This window comes from Sorex araneus, chromosome 4, assembly GCF_027595985.1.
Source record: "Sorex araneus isolate mSorAra2 chromosome 4, mSorAra2.pri, whole genome shotgun sequence".
Lineage (NCBI taxonomy): Eukaryota > Metazoa > Chordata > Mammalia > Eulipotyphla > Soricidae > Sorex > Sorex araneus.
In genome coordinates this window covers 209919360-209942788 of record NC_073305.1, presented here as the reverse complement: position 1 = coordinate 209942788, position 23429 = coordinate 209919360, and the positions used below count along the sequence as shown (strand labels likewise).

At 42.4% G+C, this 23429-nt stretch overlaps 1 protein-coding gene across 1 annotated transcript in view; it reads right to left on the bottom strand.

Annotated features, from left to right (window-relative positions):
- Nucleotides 1–14355: 14355 nt before the first annotated feature.
- Nucleotides 14356–23429, bottom strand: part of MOSMO (modulator of smoothened) — a 72582-nt gene continuing 63508 nt past the window's right edge. The window contains exons 2-3 of the mRNA XM_055134678.1: nucleotides 22930–23142; nucleotides 14356–15178 (exon numbers count right to left, since the gene is read on the bottom strand). Coding sequence (XP_054990653.1) covers nucleotides 14994–15178; nucleotides 22930–23142 — 398 coding nt within the window. The 3' untranslated portion in view covers nucleotides 14356–14993. The remainder of the gene's footprint in view (nucleotides 15179–22929; nucleotides 23143–23429) is intronic.

Sequence of the window (23429 nt, the reverse complement as noted above, 5' to 3'; positions counted from 1 at the left end):
GGCTATACACGTCTGTCTTCTACTCAGTGCGACTACTTCAGAGTTTTGTATTGTGGAAGACTGTCTCAGTGGCCTAACATATAGTTTAAGAACCTTTATTAATCTTTTCATCAGAAAAAATTACATTCCAAATCTCTTTGACACTTAATAACTATTATAGCGATGTGCTGTAGTTGGTCCTTTTAATCCTCATGGGATGGGTAGACAGTGGTGACTGATTTTTGTTTTCAGCATCTAATCCCTTCTCCTTTAAAAGTTTGAGAGAGAGGCTGTAGGGCTAGTACAGCGGGTAGGGTGCTTGCCTTGCACACAGTCAACCTCGGGTTTGATTTCCAGCATAGAGTCCCCTGAGCAACTCCAGGAGTAATTCCTGATTTCAGAGCCAGAAGGAACCCTTGAAGACTACCGGGTGTGGCCCCCAAACCAATAAATAAATAAATAAATAAATAAATAAATAAATAAATAAATAAAATTAAAATTTAGAATAAAGGGCCAGAGAGGAGGAAAAGTACTGGAGAAAAAGTGTTCACTTTCCATGTGGCTGACCCAAATTTAAATCCCAGCACTGTATATAGTCACTTGAACACTAAAAAGTGATCCCTGAGCAGCTAAAGATATAGAAATTAAGTGTCTAAAGCAATGGAATTTTAGAGATTAAAAAATACAGTTTTCTTGGACAACTATGTGCAAAAATATGGGCTCAGACCTCTACCTAACACCATGCACAAAAGTCAGATCAAAATGGATTCAAGACCTTAACATCAGACCAGAATCCATCAGATACACTGAAGACAAGGTTGACCTAACCCTCCATGACATTGAAGCTAAAGGTATCTTTAAAGGTGACACACCATTGACCAAGCAAGTGGAAACAGAGATAAACAAACGGGACTACCTTAAACTGAGAAGCTTCTGAACCTCAAAAGATACAGTGACCAGGACACAAAGACAGTCTACAGAATGGGAAAGGATATTCATCCGATACCCATTTGATAGGGGGTTCATAACAAGGATTCACAAGGCATGGTTGAACTCCACAAGAAAACATCCAATCCCATCAGAAAATGGGGCGATAAAATGAACAGAAACTTTCTCAAAGAAGATATCTGAATGGCCAAAAGACCCATGAAAAAAATGCTCCTCATCATTAATCATCAGGGAGATGCAGATCAAAACAACAATGAGATACCATCTCACACCACAGAGACTGGCACACATTCAAAAGAACAAAAGCAACTGGTATTGGTGCGGATGTGGGAAGAAAGGGACGCTCTTTCACTGCTGGTGGGAATGCCGACTGGTTCAGCCCTTTTGGAAAACAGTATGGATGCTTCTCAAAAAATTAGAAATTGAGCTCCCATTTGACCCAGTAATACCATTTCTGGGAATATATTTCGGAGATGCAAAAAAAGTATAGTAGAAATAACATCTGCGGTTATATGTTCATTGCAGCATTGTTTATAATAGCCTGAATCTGGAAAAAAACCGAGTGCCCGAGAACAGATGACTGGTTAAAGAAACTTTGGTACATCTACACAATGGAATACTATGCAGTGATTAGAAAAGATGAAGTCATGAAATTTGCATATAGGTGGATCAACATGGAAAGTATCATGTTAAGTGACATGAGTCAGAAAGAGAGGGACAGACAGAAAGATTGCACTCATTTGTGGAATATAAAGTAACAATGGGAGACTAACACCCAAGAATAGTAGAGATAAGTACCAGGAGTATTACTCCACAGCTTAGAAGCTGGCTTCGCATGCTGGGGGAAAAGGCAGCTCAGATAGAGAAGGGACCACCAAGGAAAGGGTGCTAGGAGGGTCCTCTCCTCTCAGGATGGGAGATGTGGGCTGAATGTAGACTATGGACTGAACACGATGGCTACTTAATACCTCTATTGCAAACCACAACACCCAAAAGGAGAGACAGAGAGCAAAAAGGAATGCCCTAACACAGAGGTGGGGTGGGGTGGAGGGAACAGGGTGGGGGTGGTGGAAGGGATGCTGGGGCCATTGGTGGTGGAAAATGGGCACTGGTGGAGGGATCAGTACTCGATCATTGTATGACTGAAATGCAAGCATGAAAGTTTCTAAGTCTATAACTGTACCTCACAGTGATTCACTAATAAAACTTTATTTTTCATTATTTTTATTTAATTTTTTTTGGTTTGGGGTCACACCCGGTGATGCACAGGGGTTAATCCTGGCTCTTCACTCAGGAATTACTCCTGGCGGTGCTCAGGGGACCATATGGGATGCTGGGATTAGAACCTGGGTCAGCCGAATGCAAGGCAAATGCCCTACCCGCTGTGCTATCACTCCAGCCCCCTAAAAATTTTTTTTAAAAAAAGAAAAAAAATAGTTTTTGTCTGAGCTCACAGAAAGTTCATTTGGTGATAAAACCTGAGCACCACTGGGAGTGACCCCAAAACAACCTCCAAAAAGGTCATGAAACATTACTTTCAGATGTACAACACAACACTTCTTTCTTGTGAACAGATCACCATCATGTCATTAATGAATTTGGGTTGCAAATCCTAACACTGCTGCATTCTTCATTTATTTATTTATTTATTTATTTATTTATTTTTTGTAGTTTCTTTTGTATTGTTTGGCGGGATGGGGGGGAGCACATCCAGGGTTGCTAAGGGCATACTCCTGGCTCTGCACTCAGGGATCACTCCTGGAGGGACTTAGGGGACCCAATGGGGTCCTGGGATCGAACCTGGGTCAGCCGAGAATAAGGCAAGCGCCCTCCCCACTGTACTGTCATGTACTGTCGTTCTGGCCCCCGCATCCTTTAATCTAGAGCAGCTGTTATCTTAGCAGTAATGAGTGTATACAAGAGGACAAAGGGCCTGGTGTGTGTGTGTGTGTGTGTGTGTGTGTGTGTGTGTGTGTGTGTGTGTGTGTCCGGGAAGTGGGGGCGGGAATCCTCCCTAACATCTGAGCCATGATTCTCCACACAACTCTAGGGCATCCCCAATCACCAAGAGACTTCTTGCTAATGAATGAGAAGGAATCTAGCCATGGTTTTACTTTACTAATCACCGCCACGTCTTCCCTTCCCAGTCACCATTGCTGGCGCGACGACCAGGAACTGTGCACACACCTGTGGTGCATGCTGGGAGTTGCCGGTGCTCGTCCAGGAATGACTGCAGAGCTTCTGCCTCTGTGGCCAGGGGCCCTACCCCTCTGCGGTGCTTACACGCCACTGCCATGCAGCCAGAAATCGATTGCAGGACTGGGGAATCACAGAAAGCAGAGCTAGTGGGATCAAGTTTTGTGTACGTGGGACTGTTGCGTATGGGGGATTTGAACTTGTTATCAAATGCTTGCAAGGCAGGCATCATCGGTTCCTGGGCTAATCCTCTAGGCTAGTCCTCTAGGAGAGACGGATAGCCAATTCGAGAAAAACTCTCTGGTTCCCAATGAAATCAGTGGGCACCACCATCTAATTCACTACAAGTAGTACTCTGTTTGCTGTTTTTGTTTGTTTGTTTGTTTGTTTTGGGTCACACCCAGTGATGCACAGGGGTTACTCCTGGCTCGCACTCAGGGATTACTTGTGGTGGTGCTTGGGGGACCATATAGGATGCTGGGAATTGAACCTGGGTCAGCCGCATGCAAGGCAAATGCCCTACCTGCTGTGTTATTGCTCCATTGCTCCAGCCGCACTAGTAGTACTATGAACGTCCATCACAGCGGCCGGGAAAGCATGATGCGAGAGAAGAGCAACAGAAGATGAAACACAAACAACAGAATAAGTTACTGATTTTTTCCCCTTACAACAAAAAACACTCACAAGGTATTCCTGAAGTCGTGACGACCTTTCTTGGTGGCCTGTATTTCACATCCAGAAGTAAACCATAGCTTTAGCTGTTTGTGTCTGAGCCAAGGAATCGTGCAACTGGGACAAGCTATTTTTATTTCCGTTTGACTAGCCAAACTGGCAGTGTGGAACAGAGAAGTCGTCCTAGATTTGCAGTCAAAGAACTAAGGCTTGAAACCCGTAGTCATCAGTTCCTAAACGAGTGAACCTAGGCCAAATTGCTCGCTCTTTAGTGCCTTTATTTTTCTAGTCTATGAAATATTCCATTTCACAGGAGGCTAATTAAACGAACATATGGGAAACGCAGAGCACGAATTTACTGTTTCCTGCTCTAAACCCCTATGTCTTTATATCTATTTCTAACCATTATACATTTTTTTTTTAAAAAATGTATATCTAACTAAGCGGGTATGCTTTAGTTAGAATGTAGGTTATAATATTGGGGAAGTTTGTCACCTAAGGTCCATGTTTACAGCATTACCTGTAATAGAAAAAGATCTCAAAAACAACCTAAACAGGGGCTGGAGTAATAGTTCAGGGAGTATGGCATTTGCCTTGCATGCGGCAGACCTGGGTTGGATCCTGGAATCCTATATGATCCCCCATGCACTTCCAGAAGTAAGTCCTGAGCACAGAGCCAGGAGTAACCCCTGAGCACAGAGGTAGGAGTAACACCTGAGCATCACAGGGTGTGACCTCCCCCCCAAAAAACAAAAGAAAATCTTATAAAACAACCTAAATACACACAATAGAGAAACACACACACACACACACACACACACACACACACACACACACACACACCAAGCTGCGGCCCAAATATTAAGCCCAGAACACAACTGAATCAAGCTGTGCTCAGGTCTTACTCCTGGTTTTGTGCTCAGGGATCACTCCTGGTGGGACTTGGGCATCATATGTAATATGGGGGAATCCAACCGGGGTCAGCCACATGTGAGGCAAGACCCTATGCCCGGTACTAACTCTGATTCTATACAATATTTTAAAATATAGTACTTAGATATTCCTAGACGGTATTCACACACACTCCGCACCCATTTTTATAAAAATCAGGATGGGCTGGCTGGCAGGAGAGCTCAAAGGGCTGGAGCACACTCTCTGCATCTATGAGGCCCTGAGTTTAATCCTGGACCTCAGCGTGGAACCTGCAGGCCTGCACCCAGGGGATATCGCTGTTCTTCAACTTGTTCTTCAGCTGCATTTGCATTTTGCCATGGAGGAGAAAGCAATAGAATAACTTACTATTTTTAATCGAAGAAACTGGAAGTGGCTTAGTCAGCTAAATAGGATATCTAAAAAAAAAAAAAAACAATGAAGAATACGAGCCTCATTTATTTTACTGACTTTCCCTGACAGAATATAAATGGAGACTAATTTAATAGTGACCAAATACATTAGTAAAATTGAACAAAATGCCATAGAAATCACTTGTTGGGAATAACGACATCTGAAGTAAGACCTAATCCTTGACTTATTTTTAGCAGATAACTGAAACCATCGTGGAAAAACCATGTTTTTGAAAACACAGCAAATGGATGGCTTCATGATAAGAAACCCATAAGCTTGTAAAAGCCAGAATTCCCCAGGGTCATCAGTGTGTTTGCTCCATCCTGTCCCCAAATATCAGAGCATGGTGCCATCACTACCATCACTGGCATCCCGTTGCTCATTGATTTCCTCAAGCGGGCAGCAGTAATGTCTCCATTGTGAGACTTGTTACTGTTTTTGGCATATTGAACATACCACGGGTAGCTTGCCAGGCTCTGCTGTGCAGGCGAGATACTCTCGGTAGCTTGCTGGGCTCTCTGAGAGGGGCGGAGGAATCGAACCCAGGTTGGCCACATGCAAGGCGAACGCCCTACCCCCTGTGCTATCGCTCCAGCCCAGAGCATGGTGAATTCCACATAAAAAATCTTCAGTCCAGAGAGAAATATTTGTGTAAGAACATAATAATAAAAATAATAATAGTAATAAGTATTATTATTATTTTTTGGGGGGCCATACCCGGCAATGTTCAGGGCTTATTCCTGGCTCTGCACTCAGGAATCACTCCTAGCAGTGCTCAGGGGACCATACTGGATGCTGGGGATTGAACCTGGGCCAGACACATGCAAGGCAATCTTCCTACCAACTGTGCTATCACTCCAGCCCCACTTCAATACTTACCAATAAAATAACCACATTTAGGGGCTGGAGCGATAACATAGCGGGTTGGGTGTTTGTCTTGTATGCGGCCTAACCGGGTTTGATTCCCAGCATCCCATATGGTCCCCTGAGCACTGCCAGGAGTAATTCCTTAGTGCATGAGCCAGGAGTGACCTCTGTGCATTGCTGGGTGTGACCCAAAAACAAAACAAAACAAAACAAAACAAAACAAAACACCACATTTACTTCTAGGCAATACTTTGCTTTCAGGAAAAGTTTTCATACACAATCCCAGCAGACAGATGATCAGGTTTTCCAAATCTTCAGGAAGTACAATTTCAAGTACAATTTATTCTTTAGAACGTGGGTTGGCCCCCAATTTATTTACGATAATCCAGGTATACACCACCATGCTGAATCTCTCAGGAATGCTCCTTGTATTCAAGACTTTCTAGTTAAAGGCGAATGTACAAGTAAAAGCTGCAGCTAAATCAGAGTGCTTACTCCATGCTTGAAGCCTTTACTTAAACTGCCCACAACCTTAGAAGCTAAGTACTATTAGCCTCATTGGAAAGTCTTGGCTAAGGCTTATAAAGACTAAGTGACTTAGGGACCACAAAGGATTGTGGAACGGAGACCTGAATCCAGTAGCCCACTCACCTCTACTAAGGTGTTACACAAGTGTAAAGCAAGAAAGCAACACCCGGTTACAAATAGCTTAGTAGGGGAGGTTTTAGGGGGAACTCAAGGGGATAGTACAGACTCAAAAAAAAAAAAACAGAGGCAAAGTGGGTAGAGGGAAAGAATGGAGACTAGGCGGACTTAGTAGAAAGTAAAGATGGTGGAAATTAGCCTGACATGGATCATGAAGTTTCACTGTTACAGATGAGTGGATTTGGAATAGAGAAGGGATCACTAAGTCAACGATGGTTGGAGGAATTGTTCGGGATGAGAGATGTGTGCTGAAAGTAAATAAAGACCCAAACGTGATAGCCTCTCAGTATCTGTATTACAAACCATAATGCACAAAAGTAGAGAGAGTATAGGGGAAAATTGTCTGCCATAGAGGCAGGGGGAGGACTGAAAGTGGGGGGGGTCATTAATACTGGGGACATTGGTGGTGGAGAATGTGCACCGGTGGAGGGATGGGTGTTTGATCATTGTATGACTGAAACTCAAACATGAAAGTTTTGTCACTATATCTCACGGTGATTCAATTTAAAAAAATGAGTGGATTTCATTCTATAGTGTGGGAATGTCAAGAACTTATGAGAATGATTTAGAGAGACTGAAGGAGTGGAAGATTAGATTAAGACAGACTGGTTCAAAGGCTACGGAATTTGAACTTGTACTGGGTCAGTAACTGTCCAAGGTCTGTTTGTCAAAGCCATTTTTCTCTGGTGTTGAGTGCTCTGCTATTTATGTGGCTTTGAGACTTTCAGCTTCTTTGAGTCCTTAAGAACTTCATCTGGGGGGGCTGGAGTGATAGCACAGTGGGTAGGGCGTTTGCTTTGCACTCAGCCAACCCGGGTTCGAATCCCAGCATCCCATATGGTCCCTTGAGCGCCGCCAGGGATAATTCCTGAGTGCATGAGCCAGGAATGACTCCTGTGCATTGCCAGGTGGTGACCAAAAAACAAACAAACAAAAAACCCAAAAAAACCCCAAAAAAAACTTCATCTGGAAAATGGGAACCCTGGATATGCCCTTTTTGATGGCATGCAGCTCGAATATTTTCATTTATTTATTTATTTATTTATTTTTTCCTTTTGGGTCAATCACACCCGGCAATGCTCAGGGGTTACTCCTGGCTCTGCACTCAGGAATTACTCCCGGTGGTGCTCAGGGGACCCTATGGGATGCTGGGAATCGAACCCAGGTCGGCTGTGTGCCAGGCAAATGCCCCACCTGCTGTGCTATCGCTCCAGCCCCTCTAATGTTTTTGAGTCTCATGAAAAATTTCTTCTGGGTCTTACTCTATGGAACGGAGGCTATAAAAACTGACTTGTTAAAAAAAAAAACCCTCGGGGCTGGAGAGATAGCACAGCGGGTAGGGCATTTGCCTTGCACGCGGCCGACCCGGGTTCAAATCCCAGCATCCCATATGGTCCCCTGAGCACGGCCAGGGGTAATTCCTGAGTGCAGAGCCAGGAGTGATCCCTGTGCATTGCTAGGTGTGACCCAAAAAGAAAAATAAATAAATAAATAGACAACATTTATTTAAAAAAAAAACCCTCATGTGCTTGAAAATATCGCCCCAGTGTTTCTTCTGCTGGAAAAAAAATCAAAATTCTAAAAAATGATATAACATTATGCTTTCTCTCTTTAATACCACTTATAAATAACTTCTTTTATTTTGTTGCTGGGTAACTGTGACCCAGACTTGACTTTGCTTTTAACAGAAAACCATGGTGGGAGATCGGGAATAAAGCACTTGCCTGGCACACACAGACCCGAGGTGGATCCCCGGCACCTTGTGGTGCCCCACACGTCTGCCAAGAGTGACTCCTGAGTGCAGAGCCCGTAGTAAGTCCTGAGCACTGCCAGGTGTGGCCCGCAACCTCAAATCAACCAACCCTGGAAGTCACTGTGTTTCAGTCTTGGGGTTTTTCCTATAATCATTCGGGGGCTAGAATTGGACTGACGGAAGACCAAGTCAAAACAAGATATTTAAAAATTGTTTTTAGCTAGGTATTTTTTGTTTAAAAAAATCTTTGGGGCGGGGGGAGCCAAAGTGATAGGGCAGTGGGGAGGGCGTTTGCCTGGCACTTGCCTGATCCGGGTTCAATTCCCTGGCATCCAATATGGTCCCCAAGTACCACCAGGAGTAACTCCCGGAGTGCAGAGCCAGGAGTAACCTGAGTATCACCGGGTGAGACAAAAAACCAAAGAAATCAATCTTTTTTTCAAAAAAAAAAAAAAAGTTTGGAGATCACAGAGCTAGTACAGCCAGACTTGTCGTCCATGTCGCTGACCCCAGTTTAAACGGTCCCCTGATTATGCCTGGAGTGATCCCCGAGAGCAGAGTCCAGAGTAAGCTCTGAGCACCAGTTGGCTGTGGCCCCCAAACAAACAGAAAGCCAATGTTTTGCCTCTGCCTATGATCTTAGCGCCACCCCCCCCCAAAAAAAAAGTTTCCTTCCTTCTAGTAGAGGTTCAGTAGGAGTCTACCAGTATGATTTCCAATGACCTGTGAAGGTGAACAGAAAAGAACTCTATAAATTCCTCTGTCAGGGTCAGTAAGCTTTGGATGGTATAAAAGCCTGGGTGTGGGGGCTGGAGCAATAGCACAGCGGGGAGGGCGTTTGCCTTGCATGCCGCCGACCCGGGTTCGGATTCCCAGCATCCCACATGATCCCCTGAGCACTGCCAGGAGTCTTAATTACTGAGTGCAAAGCCAGGAGGTAACCCCTGTGCATTGCCGGGTGTGACTCAAAAAGAACAAAAAACAAAAGTATGGGTCGATCACCAGTCCCTGATGCTTTCCTATTTATAGCATTGAAAACTTTATACCCTGGGAAACTCTCAAGTCCAGGAAAACAGAGATGGCTGGTTGGCCTATGAAAATGACCTTAAGGATCTTAATACTCAAAGTCCAAGAATAGCCGGATCCTACCTTGTTCTAACCTCCCAACTTCCCACAGGATTCCGAAAAGGCTCTATCAAAAAGATACAGTATCAAAGGTACGTTATTCTCATCATCATCATCATCATCATCTTCCCATTGATCGTCGAATTTCTGAGCGGTCTCTGTAACATCTCCATTTGTCCTAGCCCTGAGATATTAGAAGCCTCTCTTCACTTGTCCTTTCCAATGGTGCCGCATTGGAGGCTCTTTCAGGGTCAGGTCCCTGACCCTAACGTTATTCTACCAGTAGTAACTGTTTGACTGACTTAATCCCGATAACCTGAGCATAGTGAAAAACTGTGAGGAGGGCCGGAGTGATAGTACAGTGGGTAGGGCAGCCTTGCACGTGGCTGACCTGGGTTCAATCCCTGGCATTCCATATGCCCCCAATCATTGCCAGGAGTAATTCATGAGTGCAGAGCTAGGTGTAACCCCTGAGTGCAGAGCTAGGTGTGACCCCAAAAGCAAAACAAATAAACAAACAAAAAACGAAAACAAAAACGTGAAGAAACACAAGGGTTAGTTGAGCGGCCTAGGGTCTCTATACTGCTTCTTCATCCTTCAGTGCAGCAGAAATAAAACTGGCCTTAAATCTTTGCGCAAGTTTAAAAAAAAAAAAAGTGCTGGCTTTGGGGACTCTGGATTACGATGTAGAAGAGACGTGGGTGGTCTTTTATTGTTGAGGGACTCGTTTTATCTGTTCTGTTTCTTTTAAAAAAAAAAACGAGTTTTTTTTTTAAATCTATTTGCTTGTTTTTTTTTGCTTTTTGGGTCACACCAGGTGACGCACAGGGTCATACTCCTGGCTCATGCACCCAGGAACTAACTCCTGGCGGTGCTCAGGGGACCATATGGGATGCTGGGAATCAAACCCGGGTCGGCCGCGTGCAAGGCAACACCCTACCCGCTGTGCTATTGCTCCAGCCCAATATTTGCTCCGTTTTTGTTTGGGGGCCAAACCTGGAGTGGTCAGGTATCACTCCTGGCTCTGGGCTGAGGGATCATTCTGGGGAGTTGGGGACCCTATGTGATGCCAGGGATCAAACCTGGGTCAGCTGCATGCAAGGCACACCCCTTACCTGCTGTTCGCTCGACACTGAGTGAATCTACTTATTGGTAAAAATGGCCTAATTCTGTTCTGGAATATTAATGGCGTCTCTTCCCTCAGGTGGAACTAGGGGTGGGAGAGGCGGGACAATCTTCCCGAGGCGTGATATTAACAAAAGCAAACCAAGAGCCCAGTGTCACCATGTTAAAGTGGGAAATCTCTGTAAGAAATACATTTATTTTTTTTGGGGGGGTCCACACCCGGCGATGCACAGGGGTTACTCCTGGCTCATACACTCAGGAATTACTCCTGGCAGTGCTCGGGGGACCATAAGGGATGCTAGGACTTGAACCCGAGACGGCCGCTGTGGTATCACTCCAGCCCCCCCCCACCAAGAAATACGTTTTTAAAAAAGATCCAAGCTTATTTCAAAGTAAGAGGAGGCTTTTTAGTTTCTTTAGTAGACAATTTATTTTGATAAACTTGCTCGATAACAAAAATACAAGTGAAGAAAATTATGTTCATTTTATACAGTTTGTATTAACAATTTGCTTTGAAACTATTAATTGAAAAATGTCATAACCAATTAGAAAACAATTCTTAATAAAGTCTGGGGTAATATACAGGCTACAATCACAAACTTTAAAATCTCTTGAGGTGATACAACTGATATGTCCTGTGTAGGAACTCCCACCTACGCAGGCCGATTTTTTTTTTCCTTCATACACTTTTATCCTTCAAACATTGGTTCTGAAAGACAGCTTTCTGAATTGTGAATGCAAATTTAATTTTTAAAAGATCAAAGTGGGTTGAGAAAACGGTCCCTACAGTCAGAGTAACTTGTGGCTAGTAGTCTTTTAATAAAGACAAAAACAAACGCAACATGTTCTTCCCTTGAAGCGCACGATGCAAAATAACAGCTAAGAGTCTATCCAAAGTTAGTTCCAAATGCTTGTTCTGGGCCTTCCCTCACCATCAACAGATTGCATGTCACCAGGACGATTGATTCCTTTACGGAAAAGATTGAACAGTGAATTCACAGAACATCAAGTTGGATATCAAAGCTTCAGGTAAAAGGGTGAAAATCAATGAAATGTTTTGGTCATCTAGAACATTAAAAAAGAAGAAACAAAGAGCCGTCCTTCAAAAACAAAAACAAAAAAGGAACAAATAAAACCAAAAATAGAAGTGGGAGAGTCAGAAAAATTACATACACACATTAACAACATAGAACATGGATCACCTTTGGAAAGAATCATACTGACATGTTTGCTTTTAATGAACTGAAGGTTTTTCATGTTTACAGACGTTTAGACATGTTCAATAGGAGCTTCCAAAAATTTCAAATTAAGTCTTGTGCAAATAAAACCTATAAATAGTTTTCAGCAGATTTTACAGTGATGTTCTTAGGTATGAGAATGCACACTCTAAAAACAATGTAACAGACAAAAGATTGGACAAATGATTGCACCATAAAACAGTGTTTTATATACAGTTTACAAGATATGATTTCCTGCTCTAAGTTAATACTGTACTATATAGTACTTATTATAGTGACCTCTTAGAAGCAACTGCTGGCAGTTGTCTATCTTTTCACTTACAGGATTTACATACTTGTTATGAATGAGTCCATTTCAACATTTGGTCTGGGAGAGTACAGAGATTTGACTTCACCTACTAGATGAAACGGTTTAAATCCAGGTTAGAACGCCAACTGGTTAGGGGGAGTTTCTTCCGGTCAATCCTCTAGGTACTGGGACTTCCAAGTAACGATGACACGGAAGAGAATTGAGTAGTTTGGGTATCAGATACAAATAAACCTTAAATTTTGCAGTTGGGTATGCAATACCCCTGTAAGTGAAAGAAGTAAACAATGGGGAAATTTTTAGCAGCTGAGAAACTTTCTCTCCCCATGCTCATGATCCAGTTAAAATTATTTTGAGAAACTATGTACAATAAATTCACCTTTCGGAAGAGAAAAAATTCTTGGTCATGTGATAAAATAATTTGAACCATACTTTGCTAACACTTTATCTCAGTGGTACAATGGTGACAACCCAAGTTTTCCTTCGAAGTGATCCATTTGACTGAGGACCAATCAAAGCAGGATGGGAATTGCAATCCCAAATGTCCACAGAAATGTCGAGTGATACTCCTGGCACAGACTAGTTATAACACTTGGGGGGAAATGGTCTCCCGCAGGCACTTCCCAAAGATGTCTTTGACTCCGGGAAGGAAACGTGCGCCACGTCCCCATAACACTCAAGGAATGCACCGAGGTGGTGGTCCACCTTTGACCCCGGCTTCTGAGCGAGCCACGACTCTGGGGTTTTCTTTCACAATAAAATACTGCTGAATTGACAGTAATATATAATGTACGTGTATGTGTGTGTGTATGTGTGTGTGCGTGCACACACACATATATATGTATATATATATATATATATGAATGTCAAACAAGCCAGTGAGAAATACATCAGGCTTTTCCATTTCATACTCCGAATTTTTGAGGAAGCAACCCCATCTCTGAAGTAATCATTCTATCATTTCTAATCTAATTTTTAAAAAACAGTGCATTCAGTGCTGTGTAAAAACATGGACGAAATAGGAGTCTGTCTCTACGGACAGGGACATTTAGGTTGCTGTTTCACTCTAAAGAAAAACTTAGCTCCCTTGCCAAGAACGATCCTCCTGCCCCACAGTGCAAACAGGAGAATATCTAACGTGTTCATCTGGAGAAACGTGGACACAAAGGCATGGAAATGTGGAGAAGAGAAACACTGTACTTAAAACTATTCATAAGTTCAAGGATTCGCTGTAATGCTTCTTTTAGGAAAAAAAAAAAAAGCTGTGGGTTTAGTACAGCCCTTTAAAGTAAATGCAAAAATGTTAGCTTTTAGCAAACAAAGGTGTATATATAGCACATAAAGAAAATATCGTATTGCTCAGGTTTTTGGTAAAGGAAATGTAGTGATAATATGTTTACAGGTGAAAAGAACGTAAATTTAATTTTTATAAGAGATGTTAATGTTGCAAATCACCAACATATTACTGGTGTATTCATATTTATGCATTGTAGTTCTAGTATACTTTGTATCTTATGTAAAGTTGTGTGCTTGAACATATAAAAATGCATTATTAATGTAACAGACTGCCAGTTAGAAAAAGAGAACCTCTGTACAACAGACAACAGTTTTCAATAATTTAAATAGTGTCAGAATTCACCCCCCCCAAATTATAAGGCTTGACATGATCTACCTTCTACTACCATATACAAATAAATTAAACCTACAAAGAATTTTAGCTTAACTTAAAATTGCACCTAGAAAGGTATGGAATTATCTGTACCTATTACAAAAACCTGTTAAAATCAAGGGCTGCTACAAAGAATGAGGTAAACTGAAGACTCTCTCCACTATGCAGCCTTCAGATAAATGGCTTTTTTTTTTTTTCTATTGAATTCTAGGTTTGCACACCACAGTGTTTTGCTAGCAAAGCATTCAGAGTTCTCTTCCAGGAACCGTTTGCATGTGTGTGTATATAAATCTACACACACATAGGCACACACACACACGCACACACACATATATATACACACTGTATACTGCATCAGCAAAATATATATATTATATATATTTATATAAATATAAGGAACATTTCCCCCTCCCACCCGCCCCAACAACATGTTTTCTTAGTGTTTGATTTTTTTTTTTTTTGTACATAGAGAATAGGGAATTTCAGAATTTTTACATACATTTTTAGCAAATAAGTTTTGATCTATTGGCTTCATGGTACAGTAATGCAATGGCAATCTTTCCTGGTGCCAAAGGTTCATACCATTACAAGGAATCTGTTAATACTAATTTCTTTAGGAGGTGAGGCCAGCCTCACACGAACTCGTCTTTGCACCCCTCTGGTCCGTCATGACTCATAAATACTTATAGACTTTTTCTCTCAAATGAATCGTTAGACGTTAAAAATGAACCAAGAGTCACCAAGGGCCACATGCTTCTCAGTATAAAGCATTCTCTTTCACTAGGTTGCTATCACAGTGCAGACCTGACTGCCTGAAAATGCTCAGGAGATTTAGTCAATATCGTCTGTATTTGGTTCTGGAAAAGGCTCTCCTTAATTTTTGTTTTTAAATCCAAAGTGCATAGTGAGAACAAATCAAAGCATTTTTGTCTTTTCAGCATCAGTTTCATCTAAGTAGATTCCTAGGTGAGGACGACTCAGATGCCTTGCCTTTGTCCTCCCACCTTCCGAAAATAAAAAAATAAAATAAACATTAATAAAAGAGTCAAGCAACTAAGACATTCATCAGCCTGGTAAACAAACTTTGCCGGCAAATAAAAGTCCAACTATTGTAAAGAAAATAGATAAGACAAAAAGTACATATGATGACCCAACTACTGTGTTGTTGGGTAATTTATAAGGTTGACCTCCGACTTCATTGATGTAAAATCCTATTGGAAATATTAGGGCGGCCATACAGAAAAGGATCACTGTAAAACAAACCAAAACACAGTATTAGTGACATGTTTGATGATTAAGAAAGCAACGAAAATCTGGCACAAAGAAAGTTTTTAAGAGGGGTGGGGATTGTCAAAGATGGTCACACCTGCTAAAACATGGACCACTTTTCAAAAGATTTGTATATATTACAATTACATAAAGTCTAACAGTACAGTAAAGCTATATATATAAATATATGTATACTTATATATACATATACATATGCACACATTTTATATATAAGTTAGCATTTAATTCAGGGGTGGGTGGCCTTTTTCCTGCCAAGAGCCACTTGAGTATTTATAACATCTTTCGTGAACCATACAATATGGTGGGCTGTGGGCAGCCGAGGAGAAGCGAACGTGTCTGTCCTGTGACTTCATTTTGCAGGCCTCTTTCCCAACGCTTAGTTAGGATAACTTTGAATGTCAGCATTAAGAAAGGAAGGCTTCGGGGCTGGAGCAATAGCACAGCGGGGAGGGCGTTTGCCTTGCATGCAGCAGACCCGGGTTCGATTCCCAGCATCCCGTATGGTCCCCTGAGCACCACCAGGAGTAATTCCTGAGTGCAGAGCCGGGAGTAACCCCTGTGCATCACCGGTGTGACCCAAAAAAGCAAAAGAAAAAAAAAAAAAGAAAGAAAGGAAGGCTCAAAACAAAGCACTTGTATCTACCACTGTTGACCACTTAAAGTGACTAGAGCATTCGAGTTAGCTGGGACTAAATTCTGGATTGACTCTATTTTTTTTTTCCACTTTGAGCAGTTTATTCATAACAAACAATACAAAATGAGTTATTTCGGTTCTGCTTTGGGGCAGGGGTTGGGGTTCAGGATGGAAACATCCCAGATATGGTGGTGGGAAGTTGTTATGGTTGGTGGGATTAGTGTTTGAATATTAAATATAATCAAATATTGTGAACTACTTTATAACAAAAATTTTTAAAAAGAAAATTATCATAGAAAATACTCTGCACCAAAAATAAATAAAAATTCACAAAAACTTTTTGGTTCATATTTGACTGACAACATTGCCAAGAGCAGACTACAACCATCCACCCATTCATGGCAAAGTTTAAAGCTCTCAGTTCTCTGAGGAAGTCCAGAGAGTTTAAAAATGGGCTTAATCCTGGTGGAGGGATGGCTGCTACTCCATCATTGTGTGACTAAAACTTAATCAGTAAAGTTTGTAACAGTATCTCATGGTGATTCACTTCAAAACATGTGCTTAATCCTCAGACAGCTTCCAAACAGGAGTTTTTAGTACAATGACAAGTTTGACCATTTTCAGCAAGAGCATAAGAAAGCTTAAACAAGAAGCCTACTGGGAATACCCCCCCCCCCCCCGTTTCCTTCTGATCTTGCTGCCTCGGGGGTAAAGGGCCCCTGGATGGTCTGTTCATGCCACCTGGATCCCTGAGTCCTGGAGTTGCTGCAGGCAGCTGAGTGAGTCCAGCCCAGGTTTTTGGGTTGACATCCTAAGTTTTTTGTACAATATGTTTATGTGACAAGCTTCTTTTGCATGTTTTCAATCCTATAGATTTTTAATTAGAATAAACTCTAAGGGCTAAGTTCGTTTTTTTTTGGATCTACTTAATAGCTGTGAAACCAGGCTTCCGAGTCTCTTCTTTACATCTCCTAAGTGCCAGCAGGATAAACAAAACAATCTCGTGTCTGGCACAGTGCCTCGGTGATAGCAAGAGCTGAATCAGTGTTGCATATGATCACAGTTACATCGGAACAAGAGAGATTGTACTGACATTTAATATACATCTTCTTAATTCCTTCTAATATCAACTGAGCCGAGAACTGCTGAAATAGTATGATTTACCTTTCCCCCGATTTAAAAACCAGGGACTAGAATTCAAAAGAATATCTGCACCACCATGGAAACAGCGGCTTTATTTACAAGCGCCCAAACAAGCGCTGACCTAAATGCTCACCGACAGAAGACTAAGTAGGACAGAAGCAAAAGTTGAGTTGTGGTATGCGTAACAGTTATTTAAGAAAGTTGAACCAGACACATGGGTCAAGGGTAAAGCTCAGCTCATGCTTACATACATGAAGCCTCAATGGGGGCGGGGGGGTGTGGGGGTCGCTGGGTGGGGGGCGCAGGGGAAAAGAGTGATGATGAAGTTGTGCCTTTTGCAACAACACAGAAGGAACGCTAGGTGAGATGAATCAGGAAGTAAAAGACAATAACCGGATGGTTTCACTCATAGGTGGAATATAAATAACCAAAGGAAGCGATCAGGCAAAAACAACTCTCCGACTGTTAAAAATAGGGAAGGGGAAAGGGAAGACTGTGTAGGGGGGCCCACTGACGACAGTGTGACGGTGCTGAGCTGGGGTTGGGGAGGCAGCAAGTCTTCCACACACACAGAGGTGTGAAGCTGTACTCTAAAAACTCTTATAGGATCATAAACCAATGACAAACCAATAAAAAGACGTTTGGAAAAAAAAATCAGGGACCAGAAAAAGAGAGAGAGAGAGAGACAGAGAGAGAGAGAGAGAGAGAGAAGAGAGAAGAGAAGAGAGAGAAGAGAGAAGAGAGAAGAAGAAGAAGAGAGAGAGTGTACAGGAGCGAAGGCATTTGTCCTGTATGTGCTTGATGCTGAACTGGGTTTGAGCCCCACCTAGAATAACTCTGAGCACAAAAAACCATGGGAAAGAATCTTAGATTACTGAAATATTAATTAGCAGTATTGTCAAACTGGTCATCTCTTTGCACAGACAGTATTTTTTGAAAAAAATTATATATATCCAGGGTTTTTAATAGAGGTTTAGGTGGGAGAGTGGGAAACGCATTAAGTCTAATTTATAAGCACAATGGACTATATGATTTGCTGAAAAATTTCTAAGAAGATATTTTTATTAAACCTGGTATCTGAGTACAAGTAATTCCCCCTTTCACTGATTCAGCAAAACAGTTTTTTCCTGGGCTATCAGAGAAATACTTTTTTTTTTCTTTTTGGGTCACACCCAGCATTGCACAGGGGTTACTCCTGGCTCATGCACTCAGTAGTTACTTGTGGTGGTGCTCGGGGGACCCCATATGGGATGCTGGGAATTGAACCTGGGTAAGCAAATGCCCTACCTGCTGTACTATCGCTCCAGCCCCTATCAGAGAAATACTCTTAATTCAATGAAGTACCTATTATTCATCTTTTTCCCAAAAAGGTATTTTATGTATTTTGAAAGCACAATGTTCAAATATTCTTACTCCTGCAATGTTTTATGGAGGCAGAAACATTTCTTCAGTATTAGATGAAGCCAGAATACTACAGCTATTGCATTAACAAATGTTGAAATTTTCCATTAACTGAATGAGAAAATGGTCCCAAATGAAATCTTTCCATACTAGCTAAAATTTGTCCTAAATGGTTTTCTTATTAATCAAAATTTAATTGTAGGGTCCTTAAAAGGTCAATTAGGAAAACCTTTTCCTGAAAGAAAGGGCTCAAGAAATGTATGAAAAAAGCTGCATTTTCTTCTGGAATATACTAACTTCAGAAGAAACATAGAAGCACTTTTGCTACAGATAGGTGAATTACTTCATATCACACAGACATAAAGCCGGCTTCATTTTTAACAAATAACCACACCCAATGCTGTACTATAAGCAAACTCGGATTCTTCGTTGTTGTCATTTTGGGCCAGGCCCAGCTGTCCCCAGGACTGGCTCGTGGCACTGCTTTTAAGGATCACTCCATGCTGAGCTCTGAGGACCAAATCTGGTGCTGGAGAATCACACAAGCACCGTACTATCACCCCAAACCCCAATTTCCAAGGATTCTTTTTTTTTTTTCTTTTTGGGTCACACCTGGCGATGCACAGGGGTTACTCCTGGCTCTGCACTCAGGAATTACTCCTGGCGGTGCTCAGGGGACCATATGGGATGCTGGGAATTGAACCCGGGTCGGCCGCGTGCAAGGCAAACGCCCTACCCGCTGTGCTATTGCTCCAGCCCCTCCAAGGATTCTTAACGTGCTTTGGAAAGTAAAATGAAACATCAATCTAAACAATTACATGCAAATGAAAAATAACGGATCAGGACTATTGCTGTGAGTGTATTGCTTAATTGCGGATACGAGATAATCCAGTAGGTCCTTGCTTGATGGGCTGCCCCACACTACCTATGGTCCTCCAGTCCCACCGGTGGGGAGTGACCCCAGAGCAGAGCCAAGAGTGAGCTCTGAGCACATCTGAGCACCCAAACAAAAAAATGACCAAAAAAGGATGACTCATTTCAAGAAAAATGAAAATAATTTAGAAGTTTTGCAGATTGTCAGAAAACAACTTAGTCAAGCTGATGTGCCCAATTTCTGACTACCCTATTTGCTACTATAAAATAAAAATCTGCGGGCCAGAGTGACAGCACGGTGATTAGGTCACATGCCTTGCACATGGCTGACTTGAGTTCAATCCTGGCAACCACGTACAGTCCCCGGAGCCTGTCAGGAGTGATCGCCGAGCACAGAGTCGGGAGTAAGCCCTGAGCACTGCTGGGTGTGACCCACACAAACAAAATAACCAACCAACCAACCAAACAATCTAACCTTTACCAGGAGTGATCGTTCAAAATTAAAGTTTAATGGAGGGAGGGCATGCCCTGGGCTGTGCCAACAGTGCTCAGGAGTGATTTCTGGCAGTGCTCAGGAGCTCTATGTGCTTCTGGGGACTGAACAAGGCTGGGCTACCTGCAGGGCATGCACCTGACCTCCTGTACATCTCTCTAGCCCTAGACTTGCATATTTTATGATTCTTAAATTTCAACTATCTTGTTTTGTTTTGGGGTCAGACCCACTCAGGTGGAGGAGTTTTCTTGCAGCTACTGAGAGCAGTGAATTTACTTTACATCTTAAAATGTTAAAATACAATGAATGCCAGTAATAGCTTTCAACACAAGTTATTTATTCATACTTATTTGTACTTGTTAAGTTCTAAGCTCTAAATAAGCTTGTGATGACATAATATTCCAGGGTTCATATTTTATGGTGGTTGAGAGTTAGATATCAGGTATTCTGGAAGACAAAATTGGGGCGGCCAAGGAAAGAATAACAGTGAATTTTGGAGACAGATGTAACTGTGGGCTCCAGGCAAACCCTATCATTTACAAAACTGCAAATGATAGTTATGAAAGCTGTTTTTTATGACAGCGGTTTCACTACTGTGCAAATCCAACAGAAACTATTAGCCTCACATTCTTACCCAAATTATGGCTTAATTGGAACAGAGATAGATACATAATAATATACAATAAAAAGCATATTCAAAGGCTGGTGGAAACACTAGGGGGCGCCCAATCCTCAGTAGACCAGCTCCAGTAGCAAAAACTTTAAACCTGCTTAAGGCAGTTCTATGCTGGAATGACCTTAACTCTAAGATACATCTGTAGGTTAAAATAACAGATACAGAATAGTGAAAACATAATAAACATATGTTTATAGAATCACACATATGCACATATGTTTTTCTGCACAGAACATCTCTGGGTGGGAAAGCCCAAAGACTAGGAACAAGTGCCTTAAGGAAAGAGATACGGGCCATGATGAGATTTTTCACTTGGTGATCCTTTCACAGGCTTGGAAGCATGTCATGTACATATATTCTTGTGATTATTATTGGTTTCTGGACCACATCCAGCGACATTCAGGGGTTATTCCTGGTGGTGCTTGGGGGCATGTATCAGATGCCAGGAATTGAACCTCGGTTAGCCACAAGCAAGGCAAGTGCCCCAGCCTGCTGTACTATCACGGCATAAACTACTTATAAAATTAAAGCTGTTTAAAAAAAATAAAGGAAGCATATCGTACTTGGGGACAGTTACATATACTTGAAATTCTGCTGGGGGGGGGTCGGGGGTCAGAACAATCCTAGTCCTTTCCCCGTATTGGGTCACAAGAACCAATGACTTATATATACACCTTAAATCTCCCTTTGACTTATTACTCTGCTAAAGATTTTTGCTATTTAGAGCATATGCATTTTTGTGTGCATGTGTGTATGCTCAGGGGACCATATGGGGTGCAGTGGATCAAAGATCAAACCAGGGATCTAGAGCTTATGTATTCTGAGATTTCAACTAAAACCAGAAGTGAAGTCCTTCTTTGGTTTTCACACCTCAGGCCCATAAAATCTTGTGGTTTGGCCCTGGTACAGGACAGGACAGACAAGTTTGCTGCTTCTTGGGCTGCCCAGGCCCATCTGTCTATTCCGTATGGCTCAGAAACGATGTTCAGACATCCAAAAGGCCCCTGGCAGCAAAGAAGCTCCCCATCCATCTGAGTGGATCCTAGCTGGATAAGGGAGTCTATCTGTTTGTAAGATAGACTCCCTTTAAATTCCTACGCAATAGCCTTTCTTCTTATTTAGTCTTTGGGCCGGGAAGTTGCTTGGGGGACAAGGTGCCGGGACCGGATACAGGCTCCAGAATGCAAAGCACAGATTCCAGCCCGTTATGCTCCTGGTCCCCAACAGTACCTCGGAACTAGAGGGCACTGCGGGGGCTCGGCACTGAGGGGACAGCAGCATCGTCCCCACAGCCACCTCTGAGCTCGGGTACTGTCGCAGGAAGTCCTTTAGATCTCAAAAACATCATTCACTTGTTTTACATCCCTTAACAAGGGTAGAAAAGACTTTATATCAAAGCAATTGGATCTAACTTTTAAAATGCAGGGAAATGGAGACAACGATAAAAGAGACAACACTAAGAGAAAGGTTTCCGGAGAGATGGGAATATATCCAGGACATCTTAACCTTCTGCTCTTTAAGAATAAATTGGTATTTGCTTATTGTTTGGGGGGCAAATAATAGGTAGTGCTCAGGGCTTGTCTCTGGCTGTGTTCAGGAGTCACCTGCCGGTGCTGCTCTGGGGACCACGATGGAACCAGGTCAGCAGTGCGCAAGTCACCTTTCAACCAGAAAAGGTCTCTGCCGCAGGTCTTTGTGTGGAGACAATGTTCGGCAGAACCCCTGGCCTCCATTTACTGTAAGACCACAGCACTGTCCCTCCTCCATGGGATCGTGACAATCCAAACTACTTCCAGATAGTGACAAATGTTCCGAGGGTCAAAACTGCCTTGAGAGTAAAAGGAAAGAAAGTAAACTGGGAGGGAACATCTTCTCTTCGGGCATTTTTGTTTCTCTAACTTGAGGTAAGCCTCTGATGTGTATTGAATTAAACCTACAGCAGAAGAGAATATATAACAATGATATCAGGTCTTTGGGCATAACTTAATGGAGTAAGAAATGCTAAATTTACATTCCAACAATTATTAAATGATCAAATGTGCTGATTTTTCAATGATCACATAACTCATAGTAGAAACTCAAATTCAACTGTATCAAAAAGCAAATCACCACCTTAATCTAATTTATGTCTTTTTTTTTTTTTCTATCTAGCCTTAACCTTTATTTGATAGAGGACACCAACACCTTCAAGAAGAGAAAAAAAATCAGGTTAGTCATCGCTCTGATTACAGACCAGGAACACTGATGTCACAGTGCGAGAGAAAATCACTAAAATAGCATTTGATACAAAGCAATTGTGCTTCACTGAAGTTTGGATGTCCTGGTGTTTGGTGAGAATCTGAAGAACGGACGGGCTGCGCGGAGTCTGACGGCCACACGGAAGGGGTGCTCTGTGCTGACACGGAGTCCTTATTACTGACTGTTGGTTATCTTCATAAAAACACCAGTGTGGGCGCCTTCTAGACCGACCGAGCAAGCGCGGGTTACTTACTTCCAGTGAATGCTATCCATCGGGCATATTTTGTTGCTTCTCTTCGCCAGTGGGAAGCCACCAGCAAACCACAAGTGACAGTCAATGAAATGATCCCCATGATGATAAAAAATAGTGTGGTGACCCACTCTGGGGGAAGCCGAGGTGGGATGCACGTCCGGTCTCGTCCATGGATTGTTTGACACTGTCGCACAAGGCCAACGGTGAGTGCTCCTGCGGACAGGCCAAAGGGGAGAATGTTTTAGAGGATTTGCATTCCTGTGGCATATTCCCAACCAATTCCCCTTTGCTCTTTGAAGCCAACCAACAAGCAAACGCCCCCCCCTCAACATCCATAAATGGCAGCTCACTCATTAAGTGAGCACTTTTCTAAGTCTTTGTTTAAGGGCTTCAGGGAAATACCAGTGAACAATACACGCCAGTTTCTGGATCTTGCAGTTACACACTAGCAGAGAGAATGGAAGCCTTGCTACTCCCAGATTGCCTCGTTGCAGAATATT